This window comes from Vigna umbellata, chromosome 3 (genome assembly GCF_029865625.1).
Source record: "Vigna umbellata cultivar VRB3 chromosome 3, Vumbellata_1.0, whole genome shotgun sequence".
Lineage (NCBI taxonomy): Eukaryota > Viridiplantae > Streptophyta > Magnoliopsida > Fabales > Fabaceae > Vigna > Vigna umbellata.
In genome coordinates this window covers 16554322-16570494 of record NC_142167.1, presented here as the reverse complement: position 1 = coordinate 16570494, position 16173 = coordinate 16554322, and the positions used below count along the sequence as shown (strand labels likewise).

At 30.4% G+C, this 16173-nt stretch overlaps 1 protein-coding gene across 1 annotated transcript; it reads left to right on the top strand.

Moving 5' to 3' along the window:
* The first annotated feature begins 657 nt into the window (after positions 1–657).
* Positions 658–6383, top strand: LOC124842706 (zinc finger (CCCH-type) family protein). The gene is made up of 14 exons (XM_047319259.2): positions 658–1287; positions 1414–1506; positions 1592–1885; positions 1981–2053; positions 2292–2424; positions 2499–2652; positions 2777–2857; positions 3202–3324; positions 3607–3780; positions 3862–3996; positions 4234–4329; positions 4486–4995; positions 5800–5843; positions 5923–6383. The coding sequence occupies exons 1-14, from the start codon at positions 775–777 to the stop codon at positions 6167–6169; spliced, it is 2670 nt and encodes an 889-aa protein (XP_047175215.1). The 5' UTR covers positions 658–774; the 3' UTR covers positions 6170–6383.
* The last annotated feature ends 9790 nt before the right edge of the window (positions 6384–16173 follow it).

The window sequence follows — 16173 nt, the reverse complement described above, 5'->3', positions numbered from 1 at the left end:
TTCACCCTTTTCATGGACATTCTTCATCACAATCTCCAACAATTTTTGGTAGCCAAGAATGATCTACATCCTTGGTGATTATAATTCTTTCCATAAATAATTTATAGGTTTGTGAAAAAAATTTCACTTTCATTATTGGTAGATACACACTACATAAATTTTTCCATAACCTTAACATTGTTGTTGATACCACATGCAGAGAGATAATCACAAAAAGGTATGCACACAACTTATATACAGTAAAATGCTTCTAGATTATTGATTTGGTAGCAACAAGAGATAAAGAACTCTTACACAGATCTAACCAACATACAACTATATAACAGAAACAATTGTCATGTTTGAATTATAAAATTACAACAAAAATCACAAAAAGTAAGAATGATATTGTGTTGTTGATAATTTTTTTTTTAAATTTCTTATGCAAATTCTATCTCCTTCCCCTTTTTTTTGTTGAAGTTCTTTTTTATTTCATCCTTAGTAATTTATCTTCTTACATTTTGCTTTCACAATTACACTTTTGTTAATTTGGCATGTATGATGGGACTTCGCGTTTTAAATTGTTTTGAAACTTACCGTTTCTCGAACGGACACAGTAGTGTAATATGATTACTCAAATTTACTAGATCCTGATTGCGGTTGAAAGTTGATGGGCCAGAGGATTTGGGCCAATCTACAAACCGGCTCAATAGATACTCGTTACGAAAACGCAGGTAGTTGCTATCGGAGACAAGCAGTTATCGCAGCGAAGACAGTGTAGTGTGTTAGTGGGCAATGGCGGAACCTGTCGCCAACACCCAACTCTCTCCCTCGAAAACCCTAGACTCAACTAACGGTCATGATTCTACTTTGGAACCGAATCAAATGCTTCCACACGACGCTCAACTCAATCACGAAAACGACGGCGTCGTTTCGACGAGGAAACGGAGTAGGGAAGACGACGACGGCGAGGAGCGATCGCTTCATCCCATGTGGAAGACCAGCCTCTGCTCCTACTACAGGAGCCACAACAACTCATGCAACCACGGCGACACGTGCCGCTATGCGCACGGCGAGGAGGAACTCCGCCCTCGCCCCGATAACACATGGGACCCGACCTCCGAGCGCGCGAAGAAGGCATTAAAGACAGAGACGGGCGAAAAGTGCTCCGTCTCGGAGGACGTGATGATGACGGAGGCTGTTGTCGACGGCGACGATTACGATTCCAATCACGCGCTTAGCAAATGCTTGGTGCATTTGCCGCGTAAGTGGAGTTCCGAGGATTTGAGGAATTTTCTCAGCGAACAGGCAAGCTTGTTTGGTTATTTGGTTTTGTTTTGGAGTTTTTGATTTCCAGTTCACTTAAGTTGACATTCAATTCACTTGAGTTGACATTTTCAATTTAATACTTATTTTTTTCTCCTTTTTTTGCAGGGTATAGCTTTTAAGCATGCTAAGAAAAAGAAAGGTATGATGATTGGTTTTGTTACCTTTGAAGATGAAGAACAATTGAAGAGTTCATCAAAGGTGTTTCCTAATGACTAATGATCCATTTATTTTGTGTTTTCACTGGAAATTGGCAATTGATGGTTTATAATTTCCAATTTAATAGGATTTAGAAGGAAAAACAATTGGCAACAAAACGGTAAAGGTTGCTGATGTCATTCCTCGGTCATTTCAAAAGAAAAGTAACTCCAGTGTTGCTTCCAATCAAGAATTGGATGAAGGAGACGATCCTTCGAGTGGAGCTTTGGATGCTGAAACAAACAACGACAAGTTGTCTGTTGATGGTTCTTTGTCTAAGACAAGAAATTTGCGTGATGTAGTGACTCCCCTGGCTCACATCACCTACGATGATCAGTTGGAGCAGAAAAAAGCCTCTCTCATGCAGATTCTCAAAAAGCTTGTTAGTCATGATTGTTTCCAATTTACCTTTGTAGTTTCGTCTATTTACACGTTCCTTAGTTAAATAAAGAAAATTGATTTATTTTTCCCTGGCAGACCAGAAATGCTCGCAAAGCTTGTCCAAATGGGGTTTCTCTTCCTGAGTGGATTCTCAAGTCGAGGGAAATAGGTAGTGTGTTGTTTTATATCTGCAAACTCTTTCAAATCTCCAAGAATGATTTTATTTGTAGTTCTTAGTTTTAGCACTGGATGTTGTCTTGGAAATAACTTATACAGTTGTCTTCATGATTTAGTGCACCCCCGTATGTTCTCTTATCGAGATCTGGAGAGCTGTTTTACCTGGAAACATATAAGATTTTTAATGGCATATGAAGTACTTTTACCACTTCTTTCTCACACTTCTGCAGGTGGTCTTCCGTGCAAACTAGAAGGTATTATTGCATCTCCAATTGTAAATGGATACCGGAACAAGTGTGAATTCTCTGTTGGATATTCTCTGGAAGGCAATGTGACTGTAGGTTTCATGCTGGGAAACTTCAGGTAGTCTGCATCTTCTCTGTTTGTAGAATGCATTGCTTGTAAGTTTTAGTTGTATACTAAAAACATTATTGCAGGGAAGGTGTAACAGCGGTCGAGGAAGCAACCGAGTGCCCAAATGTTTCAACAATTGCTTGCAAATATGCTACAATGTTTCAGGAATTTCTGCAGCATAGTGATTTACCAGTTTGGAACAGATTTAAAAATACTGGATTTTGGCGTCAATTGACGGTAATTTTGCTGGACTTGGTGTTGAAAATTTAGGGTCGCATTTCAGTGTGACCTGATTATATTCATTTTATTATATACGACTGACCCTTTTTGAAGCAATTCTTATCTCATATTTCTTTTGTAGGTCCGAGAAGGCAGAACAAATGGGAATACTGATCATGCTGAAACTTTTGGTGGCATTGCAGAGGTCATGCTTATTGTGCAGGTATTTTTCTTTTAATTTTCATGGTAAACGTACAGCTTATATTGAATTGACTGACAAGCCAGACTTTCTTAGTACATGTACAGCATAAAAAATGGTGTTGGTAACATACTTTGGGGTAGGTGAAGGATTTTATGGTTTTTTTGTCTGTAATCTGTGAGCACTTAGATTGAATTGACTGACAAGCCAAATTAATCTGTACTGGTATTATCATACAAACATTGTAAACTGTTATGATTTATACAGGGAGACAAGGTTGCTGATTACTTGAAGCATATGATTTGTATGTATAACTCCTTTGTTTTTAAATGATGTTTATAACTCCTTGCCTTTGGTCTTGATTATAGGTTTCTACTGCAAACTTTGATGATGCATTAGTAGCTTCTGAATTTAAGAGGCTTGCTCACGCATTTGTTGCTGGAGCTACTTCGCATTGTCCAACATTACCCCTCACGGCTCTGTTTGTTCAGGTATCAGTAGCCCTTATACTTGAGCATATCTTGGTAAATGTAGATTGGAAGGATAATGATGTTTCTGTTCCATTGTTTGCTAGCTACTAGCTATGTTATTATCCATCTCCCTCTCCCAGCATCAGTAGGTTAGGTTCCTTAAAAGTATCTGTAACATTGCCACGTGTATAAAAAAAACTTCATTTTGCTTAACATAACAAACTATCAAATTTAATAGAGTAATATGATTTCATTTAATTTTCTAAAAACAATTTTTAATATGGTAGTTGATTTTACATTTAGGATCACCAAGGAATATCCAATGTGGCACCTGCTGATGCACCACTGCATTTGCTACCACTTCCTAAAGCAGGTGGGGATCCTGAGATCAATGAAAACAATAATGCCATGGATGTAAGAATCCATGATTATATCAACAATCTCCGGTTCTCTATATCTCCAACCGCATTTTTCCAGGTTCACAATCATTTTTTGATCTATTTCTAAGGGCATTCTTTCCCCTTTTATATTTGAATTTTGAATCTACTTCTGCTGTAGGTTAACACTCTTGCTGCTGAGAAGTTGTACTCACTTGCTGGAGATTGGGCATGCTTAGGTCCTGATACACTACTATTCGATGTATGCTGTGGGACAGGAACAATTGGCCTGACATTAGCACATCGAGTTGGTATGGTAATAATCATCATTTATGTTCCTTCTTTTTCTGGTTTTCAATTCTTGTATCTTGGCTGTTGACTCTTTAATGTGTCCGTTTGGGAAATAATAATATATGGTGTCATGATTACTTTTGCAGAGGTTCAATGGACTTTTCAGACTGTTCTTTATTTCCTCTATGAATGAAGTGTTTCTTTTTTGAAATTCCCGAGTTTTAAGAAGTTGGTTCAGCCATGTTTGTTTTGTTTTCTTCAGGTGATTGGAATTGAAATGAATGCTTCTGCAGTGTCTGATGCCCATAGGAACGCTGAGATTAATGGCATAAAAAACATTAGATTTATATGTTCTAAGGTAACGTAATTTTATATTCTGGTTGAATTATTTAATGGCTCCTGACCAGAAACTGGATTACCGGAATTTTAGTTGATGTCGTGGAAATATTTTTCTTTCAATTTAATTGTTGACTTGTAACATTACATTTTTTAATTCTCTTATGTGAGGTAACAGGCAGAGGACGTGATGGGATCTCTGTTAAGGGAATACCTCAATATGACTAAGAAGCAGGATGATTCTAATACCCCTAAAAATGGCAATGACATTCCTGAGGATAGTGCCTGCCCAGAGGCTGAAAAGGGAGAAATGACATGTGATTGTCCAGAAAATAACAATGCAGAAGTTGGAAGTGAAGTTCAGAACGGTGGCACTTCTGAACAAGTTGACGGGATATCTGAACAGACAGAGAACGTGACAGGATCTCAGTTAAGGGATGATGGAAATGTGCCTAAGGAACAAAGTGACGATCCAAATGTCTGTGGAGGTGGCAATGACATTCCTGGGGATAGTACCTGCTCAAGGCCTGAAACCAGTGATATGACGCCTCGTTCAGAAAATAACAATGCAGAAGTTGGAAGTGAAATTCGGAAGGGTAATTCTTCTGAAAATGGGAACACTTCCATGCAACAGTTCAAAAATGTCGTTGCCATTGTTGATCCTCCACGTGCTGGACTTCATCCAACTGTAAGAACTGAGAACCATGTCCTTTATGCAAGTGATTCCAACTGTAACTAATATGATTTAGAGTCCAAAACATGGCATTAATTCCCTGGAAATTTTCGTTTTGTTCTCTTGTTTAGCTATATATGCCATTTTGAAAAAGTATGTTGAGAAAATGTCATTTGTCTTTGATTGAAGTACTTTCTATGGTGTTGGAGTGATAGAAGATTCCAAGATCAGGTCCCGTTTAAATAGGTTTCTCCATAAGAATTTGTAGAAGAAAATAAAAAACAAAAAGTAAATTAACTTATTTCATAAACAAAATTAGTTTATGCATAAGTTAAGATTAGTTATTAGAGAAACTAAAATTTTATTTTTCTTACTTTTTTTAAGTGTTCATAAATAAATTTATCCACATAAAGTTCAATTTGAGCACAGCTGAAATTAGGGTTATGTGAATGTCCGCGTCATACACATTCCCATTCCACCGATTTGGTGCTAAAAGACCTTCCTCTCCAGGACCAATAAATAAATAAATCAGGTTAACAATTGCTTTACACTTGACCATGTATTATTGTGATTCCACCCGTCATTCACTATCTGGTTTTGTGGTCCTGTTCCACAGTTCTGTTGATGATCACTATATAGGAATTTTCTTTGCATGCCACTGGGCAAACATGGCTTTTTATTGCAATATTTTTCTTATTCCATGTGATTGCAGAATACAGTAGAATAACTGTTGTTCTTCTTGCTGTTGAATTTTAGTTAGTTTTTTTAAATTTTTTCTCTCAAATTTAAATTTCTGATTTATGAATTATGAAATCACAGGTAATTAAAGCTTTGAGAACTCATCCACGCTTGCGGAGACTTGTGTTAGTTGTTCAGAACTATTATAACTCTTTAATTTTTATTTTCTATGCACTCTATCTAATTTTGCACGGTTAAATGCAGTTACATATCCTGCAATCCTGAAAGTCTGGTGGCAAATGCTATTGAGCTTTGTACGCCATCTCCCGCAAAAATTGAGAAAGGTAATAAAGACAACAGAGGATGGAGAAACATGAGCAGTGCTGGTCTAGCACGGCACAGGGCCAAGTCTATGCCCATCTCAGAGGCCTTCCATCCCGTAAAGGCTATGGCTGTTGATCTTTTTCCCCATACTCCACACTGTGAGTTGGTTATGCTTCTTGAGAGATAGACCATAGTTGTGGACCAGACACCAAACTCTCGTTTAATTTTTACTTTATATGCTAGCCTAACAAATTTCTTTTTTATACTTTTTTTTTTTGGCTGTGGAATTAGTGCTTATTCTGATTTTCAAACAGAATTATGTTCAGGCACGACCTTGGATATTCAGTTGTTACGTTATTTCCTTTTCTTATCATGAAGAATTATGTCTTGTCTTTTTCTTATGTCATTCTTTTAATTTTATTGTGGCACCTGGTGACCACAAATTATCTGAACGGTAACACTCCAAGATCTCCAATTCTCTGGCTTTCATTTTGGATTCACTTTGTTTACGCTTGAGTATTATAGGAAGCAGTTCTTTTCATAAAAAGAAAAACGCTGAAAATTCATTCTCTAGGTGGTGTTGTTTTTAAGGAAACTCGTTGAGTTATCCATTTCTCCTTTTACATTGATAAATACGAACTGGACTTTAGAAAAACTTTATTTTGTAGTTCTGAAAAGCATGTGTTTTGAGCTTTAGAAAATTTATTTTGAAATTTGTTTGAAAAAATTTATTTTGAAATTCCTGTTGAGAACTTTATTCTAGAAATTATGTCCCGAAAATTTTGAAAAATTTGTTTTAGAATATTGTTATAATAAGTAATTCAAAAATTCACTTTTACAAAGAAATTTTGGGGGATTTAAATAGTTGTTTTGAAAATTAAGGGACTGCGTGAGGAAAAAGCCTTAACTACATCTGACTATCTTTGGTGGCACTTGTTAAGCATGATTTATGATAATTAAAACTGTTAACAGAGGAAGGAGTTAGGAATAAAGTGATACATAATTACGTGTTCTGATTTAGTTAGAATTGCATTTGCTTCACCTATCGTTTTATATTTTCTTCCTATCATTTATGGGAACCAGGAAGACACGAAATATGAACATATAAATAATAATTGAGAAAAACATGAACATATATGAATAATAATTGAGAAAAAAATATGTTGACATACTTTTTTTATTTAAATCTTTTGACATAGAATTCGTTTGTTTTTTTACAGATTTATTACTTATTCATTATTATATTGATATATTCTAAACTCAATCAAAATGATATATATATATATATATATATATATATATATATATATATATATATATAGTATTAAAAAATCTGTATTAATGTTTCTTTATCCATAATAATTTGTTTATCCATAATAATTTATTAAAAACCAGTGACAAAAAGTGTTAAAATGAATCAAATTTATAAAATAAATGAATTTAATATTTTTTTTTGTGAACCTGATGACCCACTATAAATTCATAAGTTAGAGAAATAAACTTACTTGAAATATATTTTATTCTCTCAAATTTTATATATTTATAATAATATAAATAAAGTAGATTATTCAACTGTGTATTCGTAATGATTACTTATTTCAACAAATATTATTACAAAATTAGTAAGTAAAAATTAAAATATTAACTTATATAATTAGATAAATGAATTAATTAAATATTTAAATAATTTAAATATTATTAAATAAAATTCTAATTAAAAAAATTAAATTATTAACATATATAATTAAAAATAATAAATAATTATAAAAAAGTAATAAAAGATTGATGATCATAAATAAATTACTGATCAACTCATCTAAAGTTCACTCGAAGTTAATTAACTTACATATTATATAAGTTAAACTCATTTTGACCTACATTTAGAAAAGAATATTTTACAGTCCAATCCAGATCAATCTGGTGATGAGACAAGTTAATTGATAAGTTTAAACCCATTTTAACGCGTAGCAGTGAGTCTAAGTGGAATTAGTGGGAAACATTAATTTTATGTATTTAAAGATGATAAAAAGAGTGGTTATTGAAGTGTTGGACAAATGCTGATAACATCAATTGATGTTAACTGAGATTTTTGGTTTTCACCTTACACTGCAAATGTTTACATTAACTATTTCTGGCTCCATCTGTTTAGTGCTGTCACTCTCATAAAACCATACCTAATCACTCACTACTTTTACACCACCCCTTTCTAAATAATTATAACTTTTAGTGCCTATTTAGTATTTATAATAAAATAATAATGTAAGTTTGACTATATATATATATATATATATATATATATATATATATATATATATATATATATTTTATACTGTCAAATTAATTTAATTATGATAAAATATTTCTGTAAGTTAGACTATGTATTTGGGTTCACTATTGATTTTGAATTGATTTAACTGTGAGTAGTTTCTTGGAAATCAATTTTACAAAATCTGTTAGTATATAAGATTTTGTAAAAGTGAAAAGAGATTCTATATAAAAACTCTCGTTCTCTTTGAATTTTTTTTTCTATTAATTTCTCATTCGAGTCCAGATTAACAATAATTTAAATATTTGAATTACAAATGAACAATACATCAAATATCAAGAACAAGAAGTAGAGTTGTCAAAACGGGTAATCTGGCCCGACTCAACCCGACCTACTACATATTGATCACTCAGTGAATCAATCCAACCCGACTCATTTATTAGCAAGCCGAAAAAATTTGAATCCGATCTGACCCACCACAGGTTGGTAGGTTAAACGTGTTGGCTCATTTAACTCTTTTTCACCCTCTTCTTCTTATATTATTATAACATGAACAAAAGAACTATATTGTTATATATTCTAAGATATCAAGCATAAAATTTTGCTAATTTAGTTTAATGAGACATACACAACCATCTGACCTAAACGTTATGCGTTTTGAATAATTAATTTAATTAATTTGATTTCAATAAAAAAAATAGGATTTGAATAATTAATTTAATTCATTTGATTTCATTAAAAAAAAATATGTGAGCTACTGAGCCAACCCGGCTCACCACGGGTTCAATTCGGGTGAGTCGGGTTCTTAGCGAGCCGGGTCAAAATTGACTCGATCAAAATTTTCACATTTTTTTTCAATCCAATCCGGCTCAAATCCGTGATGAACCAGATTAACTCACGGGTTTCAATTCATTTTAACGGCACTAACAATAACAAGAACAGAACAAATATAGTTCGAAAAACAATTTTACTACTTAGATATAACAAATCTATATGTAAAATATAACTTAAAACAGTTTATTTGATAGATTGAATCAATGCATACAAAATAATAATATATATAAAAAAACCTTATAATTTATGAAAGCTGGGGAAATTGCCTAACACATAACCACAGAAAGTTCCAAAAAATTATTTATACTATCATCATTATACTGTAATATTTTTCTTTTTAATTTAGAAATCAAATTAATTAAAATGTTACTATTAAATCGCTTAAATACAATATTTACAGTAAAAATAACTAATTCAAATACAGGTCACAATTATAAAATATTAAAAATACAATTATTTGATATAATATTTAAAATTAAAATTAAAATTATATAAAATAGTTATTTACATAAAAAAGTTATTATATACATAAGTTCGATACTATAGTATCCTGTCTACATTCGTTCTTATTAAAATATATTAAGTTCATGTGATTTATTTCTTTTCCGATTTTATTATAAATATTTCCCTTCTGTCTTTAGTGTTTCTTTTTGACTGGTCTGAATTGGAATGCAATTTGTTAATGGACATAATGTCTCCTTCCTCCACTATAGTTGTTGACTTTACTTCAACTAATTGCTTGAATAGTGTAAAATTTATATTTAATAGCAGTGCCCTAAAAGTATTAGTAAATAATGTAATTAAATTTTATTAAAATCACTCTAATAAAGCAAAGGAAATCATAGCAAGAGTATTACTATTATATATCACTTTCTAATACAATTTTTTTACTATTCTGCTTCCATTAATGATTTCATGATTTACGGACAGGTTTAGTGCCATCATCTCTATCAAAAGGTTTACTGTTAAATTTTTGTTTGATATTGAAATTTAAATATCACAAAAAAAGATTTGGTAAATGATGGGTGAAATCATACCTTGAGCAGGTGTTTGCCATGTAGTTTCGTTTATTTATGGAAACTAAGATAACTTTATAGAGGTAAATATGTTTTTAAGTTTATGTAAAATTATAATTTATTTTTGTTTCAAATTTTTATTCATTTTAATTGTTTAAATTTTAAAAATTAATGAATATAATTTTCTTAATTTTAATACATTTTAATTCAAATATCAGTTTAAAATATTATTTAATAAGTATAAAATAATACTATTATTAAATTAAATACTTATATATATATTTATTTTCAAAATTTAGAAACCAAAATACATTAAAGTATAAAACAAAAATAAATCATGTAAGTTAAAAACTAAAAATATACTTAACTCTAATTTAAATATCACATTAAAAATAAAATTGTGATTTAGGTGATGCTTTTTTATTAACATAAATTAAAATTTAATCATAATTTTCACTGTAAAAAACATAAATTTAGCTTTAAATATTAGTATAGATTAAATTACGATCTTATTAATGTGAGCAGATTCTAACATGACATAAAAATTATTTTTTAAAAACAAAATTAAGATATTTATTAAATAAATATTTGTATTAAATAAATATTTGTATTAATATCTTATTAAATGCTAATTAAAATAAATATTAAAAATAAATAAATAGTGAAAACTCTTCAAAAGTATTTCTTTTGAAGATATCAAAATTTTATTTATAAGTATATACAAATTTAAAGTAGACAAATATGTTAAAACTAATATTTTTATTTATATATTATCTTTTATTTATATTAAAAAAAGCTGGGGCAGCCAAAGTTTCCTATGCTCCCAAGAAGCTATGCCGCTCCAAATAAGTTAGGTGAGTTTAGGAAAAGCTAATTCTATTTATTTTTTATATTTATATGTATTTAAGTTTTGATTAAACCAACATTAATTATAAAAATAAAACTAAAATAAATACGACTAGGATTCACTATTAGATGTTAATCTTATTTAGTTATAATATTTTATTTATTTATAAGTTAATGTTAACTAAACAAATGCTAATTAAAAAATTAAAATAAATAAGATTAATATGAGTTTAATGGACACTAATTTCATTTATTTTTAATATATTTTTGAAATATGTGTATTCTTCATATTAAATATATATTTTGTATTACTTTTAATTTAATTTAATGGTCTTAACATCAATGCAAAACTATATTTTTTGTATGATGACTATTTATATGGGTTATAATCTACTAGATATAAAAAGTGGTATAATAACATAACTTGATAATTCTTTTTATATTGGTTGTAATTATAATATGTATAGAAAGTGGGCGTGATAATATTTTTAACATAAAGAGGAAATATTTTATACTGTGGTGACATTTTTCAATAAATAAGAAAACTTTCTATACTAGTTTTAATTATAATTGGGTATAAAAAATAGTTTCTTGTTTTTTTTATTTATTTGTAAAGAGAGGGTTCCAAAATCTTTAACCTTTCTTCTATCTTTCCTTTCTCACTTTCACTTCCTTCTCCTTCATCATCTCCCACACTATAAACCAGATGTGAATAGAAGGTGTTATCACTCGCATGGAGGTGTTGTCTTCTCCGACGAGAGTCATTGGCACGCTGGAGATATGGTGAGGTTGCATTCTACAACGATGCACAAGGCGATGATTGGCTGCAAAACGAACGGTAAGTGCATCGGTGGTAGCGTATCAAGTGATAAATATTGCTCCCAAGGGACTTGTGTAACACTTAACAGGTCTCACAATTCACAACTCAATTAGACACAAAGATAACAAAACCACAATAAACTCTTTTTTGTATTTTTATCAAACAGTTGGTGTGGAAGAAAATGTAACATAAAGTGTTTACAATTTGTTAAGACTATAATTCATCCACTTCATTCTCGTGCATTAACAAACATTTCAATTCCATATTCAAGTTAAAATCAACTCACCAAAATACTCAAATTTTATCCCTAGTGACTTTAAGTCTATAATAACTCATCAAGTTTCAATCCCTTGAATCCTCAACCAACAATCATGCATTAAGTTCAAGAGTGTTAAGATTACTAATAAAATATATTTTATCCCTAAATACAAGCTCCATTAGATATTCAATTTCAGTTTTAAGTTCAAGTCATATTTCCCAATACATCAAAAAACACAAGTCAAGTCATGGGTAATCAAGCCACAAAAAACATTAAACATAAAAATCAAATATTAACTTTGAAATGAAAAAACATATATATTAACATCACAAAATACATAAGATTCAGTTTATTACATGTAATCCCAATAAATAAGAATAGCACTCCATGATGGAGAACTTATGGTTCTACATATAAAAGAGATATGGAAGAAATGAAAACCAAAGAAAAGATGCAAGCTTTCTCTTTGATAACTGCTCCATGCTCTAATTTCGCCTCTCATTCGCACCAGCACCTTCATGATTGTAGTCCATCTTCCTCTCAACCCCAAAATGGAAAAAATCACCATGGATGAAGGAGGACCCAAGAAGGAGAGGGAGAGCTTTCCAACACTCCAAACAACCTTCAAAAGCCTCTCTCAAGCACCCTATGTGATTCTATTCAAATAAGAATGAAGATTGCCCCAAAACCCTCGCGACAACATGATTAAATATCTATTTTCGTATATCAGGGTTGACAAACTCGTCCAACGACTTCATTCTTGTCCAGCGACGCCTAAAAATGATTCTTCCTGACTTGTAACTTGCTCGGCGAGCCAATTTTTTGCCTAACGAGTCAACTCGGTACTCAATGGTGATGTTTGCAACCTTATGTGTGATTTTAGAGCTCCTAAAGTGAGTATTTGTTTAAAAATTATTCTTTCTTGGAGTTCATCTTGTTTTCCTCTACTAAAATTGGTTCCTATTGATATATTATAAATACACATCCAAACCATTAAAAGATTATAATAGGAGACCACGATATTAACTATCCATTAAATAAGATAGATATAAGTATACAACCCTAAAATAGACTTAAAAAGATGTCATTTTTTTTTACTTAATTCATTTTCTTACTTCATATCTGTTTGACAATTTAAAGATAGTTTGATTCGATTTAAAACACAAGACAATGCCTTAACTAAAGTACCTTTGAAACTAAAGAAATAATTGATGATGGAAGATTTTGGTCAACGCAAGTAAAATGCACAAAACATTATTCATACATAATTTAACAAAGGATGAGACTATCCTTAATATCCATTTTCTACACTTTAGATAAAACTCATCTTTATCACAAATTTGGATAAGATAATACATTAAGCATGGATTATTATATATTAAGTATTGAACTAGATATGAATTATAACTGATTAAATTTCAATGATAGAAAACACGATAGATTTAATAAAATTTATTACGATAGAATTTATAATTATTTTAAAAAATAAACTTTGAATCTTGCTTAGTTTTACAAAATTAACTTATAAAATAAAGTTAGAAATTATTTATTTATTGTAATTTACTATTATTTTAATTATAGTAAAATCTTCAACTATTTTTTTCTAATTTAATTAATCTCTGGCTAACTTTTACTTTATTCTTTCTAATGTATTCAAAATGAAATTGTAGTTTTTGTTGTTTTGTTATTATGTTTTCAAAATAGATTAATGTATAATGATTTTAATATTTAATATATATATATATATATATATATATATATATATATATATATATATATATATATATAATTACTTTTGTAATATATATACAAAAATTCATGACATGCATGATACACACCCTAATGTTGCCATATATGTCAATTTCAAGCAACTAATCTCGTGGTCTTATCTCATTTAGCCGTCAGTCTTTATCCAGTTTCTATTTCACACTCAATCATTTTTCCATGTGTTCTTTTTTCTACTTTAATGATTTTGTCTCTTTTTTCTGCAGACGCAGCCACACAATCCAAATTTGACTACAACCAATGTGAAGAAGACACCAAAGAAAGTTAAGAACAGTAAAATCAAAAGGAACCATCTACTTATATTCTCCTTATCTCTTACATTGCTTCTTTGCCTTACATCCTAAATGTTTCTAACATCGGTTTAGATTTATAAATACAATACCAATCAAATCTAAATCTAATTATTACTTTCAACTCAAAATTTTAAAACATTTTATCAATTCTTATAAAAAAAACAACCATATTTTACATGTTCCTTAAAGAGAAAAGGTGGTAAAAATACTTTGTAATAAATATTTCAAGAAAAATTATCAATATTATTCATTAATTTATATAAAAAATTATAATATTTTTATTTTAAAACTTTAAAACAATGAACTTTTTTCTTTATATGATATTAAACTTTTTTTTAATTTAAATCAATGTAAAATTTAAATTCAAATTTATATTTATGTTTCTCTCAAGTATGAATTCATTTTCTCAACAACCTCAAGTGATACAAAACAAAAAACACAAAGTTAATCCTCCCAAAATGCATATCAAGAACTGTACCTTCAAATTCCCTCTTTGCCTCTCCAAAAATACACACTTTACTAATTTTACGAATTTTGTTCTCTTAAAAGAATCATCATGAAAACATATTAAAAAGCCTGCAAGTTTTGTAATAAATGATTAATAACTACGTCCCTTTTACTTAACGCAGAAGAATCTACACATTTGGGAATGAATGCATGAACAATGAACAATAATAAAGGTAATAAAAAAAGAGCATTAATGGAGCTATGATATGTCAACAATTATGGCTTTCCATTTCACTGTCATGAAGATGAATTGATTGGGTGGCTAATCTTCTGGCCCATCTTGCATGCCATCCATAAGTTTAACCGACACGTCACATTCCAAGGACGCTAAAACCAGCTACGCTAATTATTATAGTAAACAAGAACAAACAAAGTGAATAATATCATTAGCATCTCAGGTTTTTAAAAGTGGCTGGATTTATTCGTGAACCTCAAATGTAACACATAAAATGTTATTCCTGTGTCTCTAAAATAATGATTATGTTTGCTATAATTTTGAAAAGGTTACAGAAGGGATGCTCTTGACTTCACGTTTGAATTCTTTAAGCATCGATCTCGTGGCATAAAGCAAAATTGGAAGATTTTGATCATTAAACTTAAATATAATCATATAAGCTTTTTACCTTTCTACTCAAATGCTTCTGTCAAACCACTTTGTTTCATACTTTAATTCAAACTATCTGGAAGCAAGGAAAGGAGAGAAAGGTGAAAAGGGCAATGCATCTTTATAGTAATGCATGGAGATAACAATAAAGAACAAACCCATCTCATTTTTACCCTTTACACACATATTTATGCAGAAACACAGATTAATTAATATATATTACTTGTTTGTAGGATCGAAAGATGTGTACCTTCACAATTTCGGATTACCTCTTAGTTCTCCCGAGTTTCTATTATCTATAATTTTTTTCTTTTTCATAATGCATGAGCAGTGAATACATGATAAAGACACTCCGACGTTTAAATTAGTATTAGATTATCGATCGATTATAATTATTAAATTTTAAATGCTTAATAAACGTCATTTATCTCCTCCTTTTGTATTTATAATTTTCATATTAGGACTTTGATTAGAAATATCCTAATTGAGGTCTAATGTTACTTAAACATGGTTGTACTTTCCTAATCCGAAATAGAGGTTTCGACCGTACGATTAAATGGTTAGTACGGTTAAGAGGTTCGTACAAATCATGATATCGGTTAATCCATTCGATATAGAAGGTTGTGATTCTTCGAAGCTATTCTTCTATATTTTTAACCGACCAGTCTATACACTATACTGTAATATATATTAGAATCTAGTTGAAGTTGATGCAATGATTTGTTTAGAATTAAAAGGTAAATGGGTGCAAAAGACAAGAACCTATTGATCTGTACTGGATAAGTATGGCAGAGTTAAAGCATGCTTAATGATACAGTTCTGATAAAAATATGTTAACATAATTTGAAAAAAATAAGTGGTGGGGTTCAACACAGGACACTGCTTTTACTTTCTTTTGCTAAAGATCTGAAGTTGATTTTGTTTTCTTTTTTCTCCTGTTTCTTCATATGACACAGTGCTG

Bases quoted from the DNA above. Each gene is read 5' to 3' on its own strand.
- LOC124842706 (XM_047319259.2), top strand. From the start codon at position 775: ATGGCGGAACCTGTCGCCAACACCCAACTCTCTCCCTCGAAAACCCTA. The intron at 4,330-4,485 runs GTAACGTAATTT...GTGAGGTAACAG, and splicing joins TTAGATTTATATGTTCTAAG to GCAGAGGACGTGATGGGATC. The intron at 4,996-5,799 runs GTAAGAACTGAG...ATGAAATCACAG, and splicing joins GTGCTGGACTTCATCCAACT to GTAATTAAAGCTTTGAGAAC.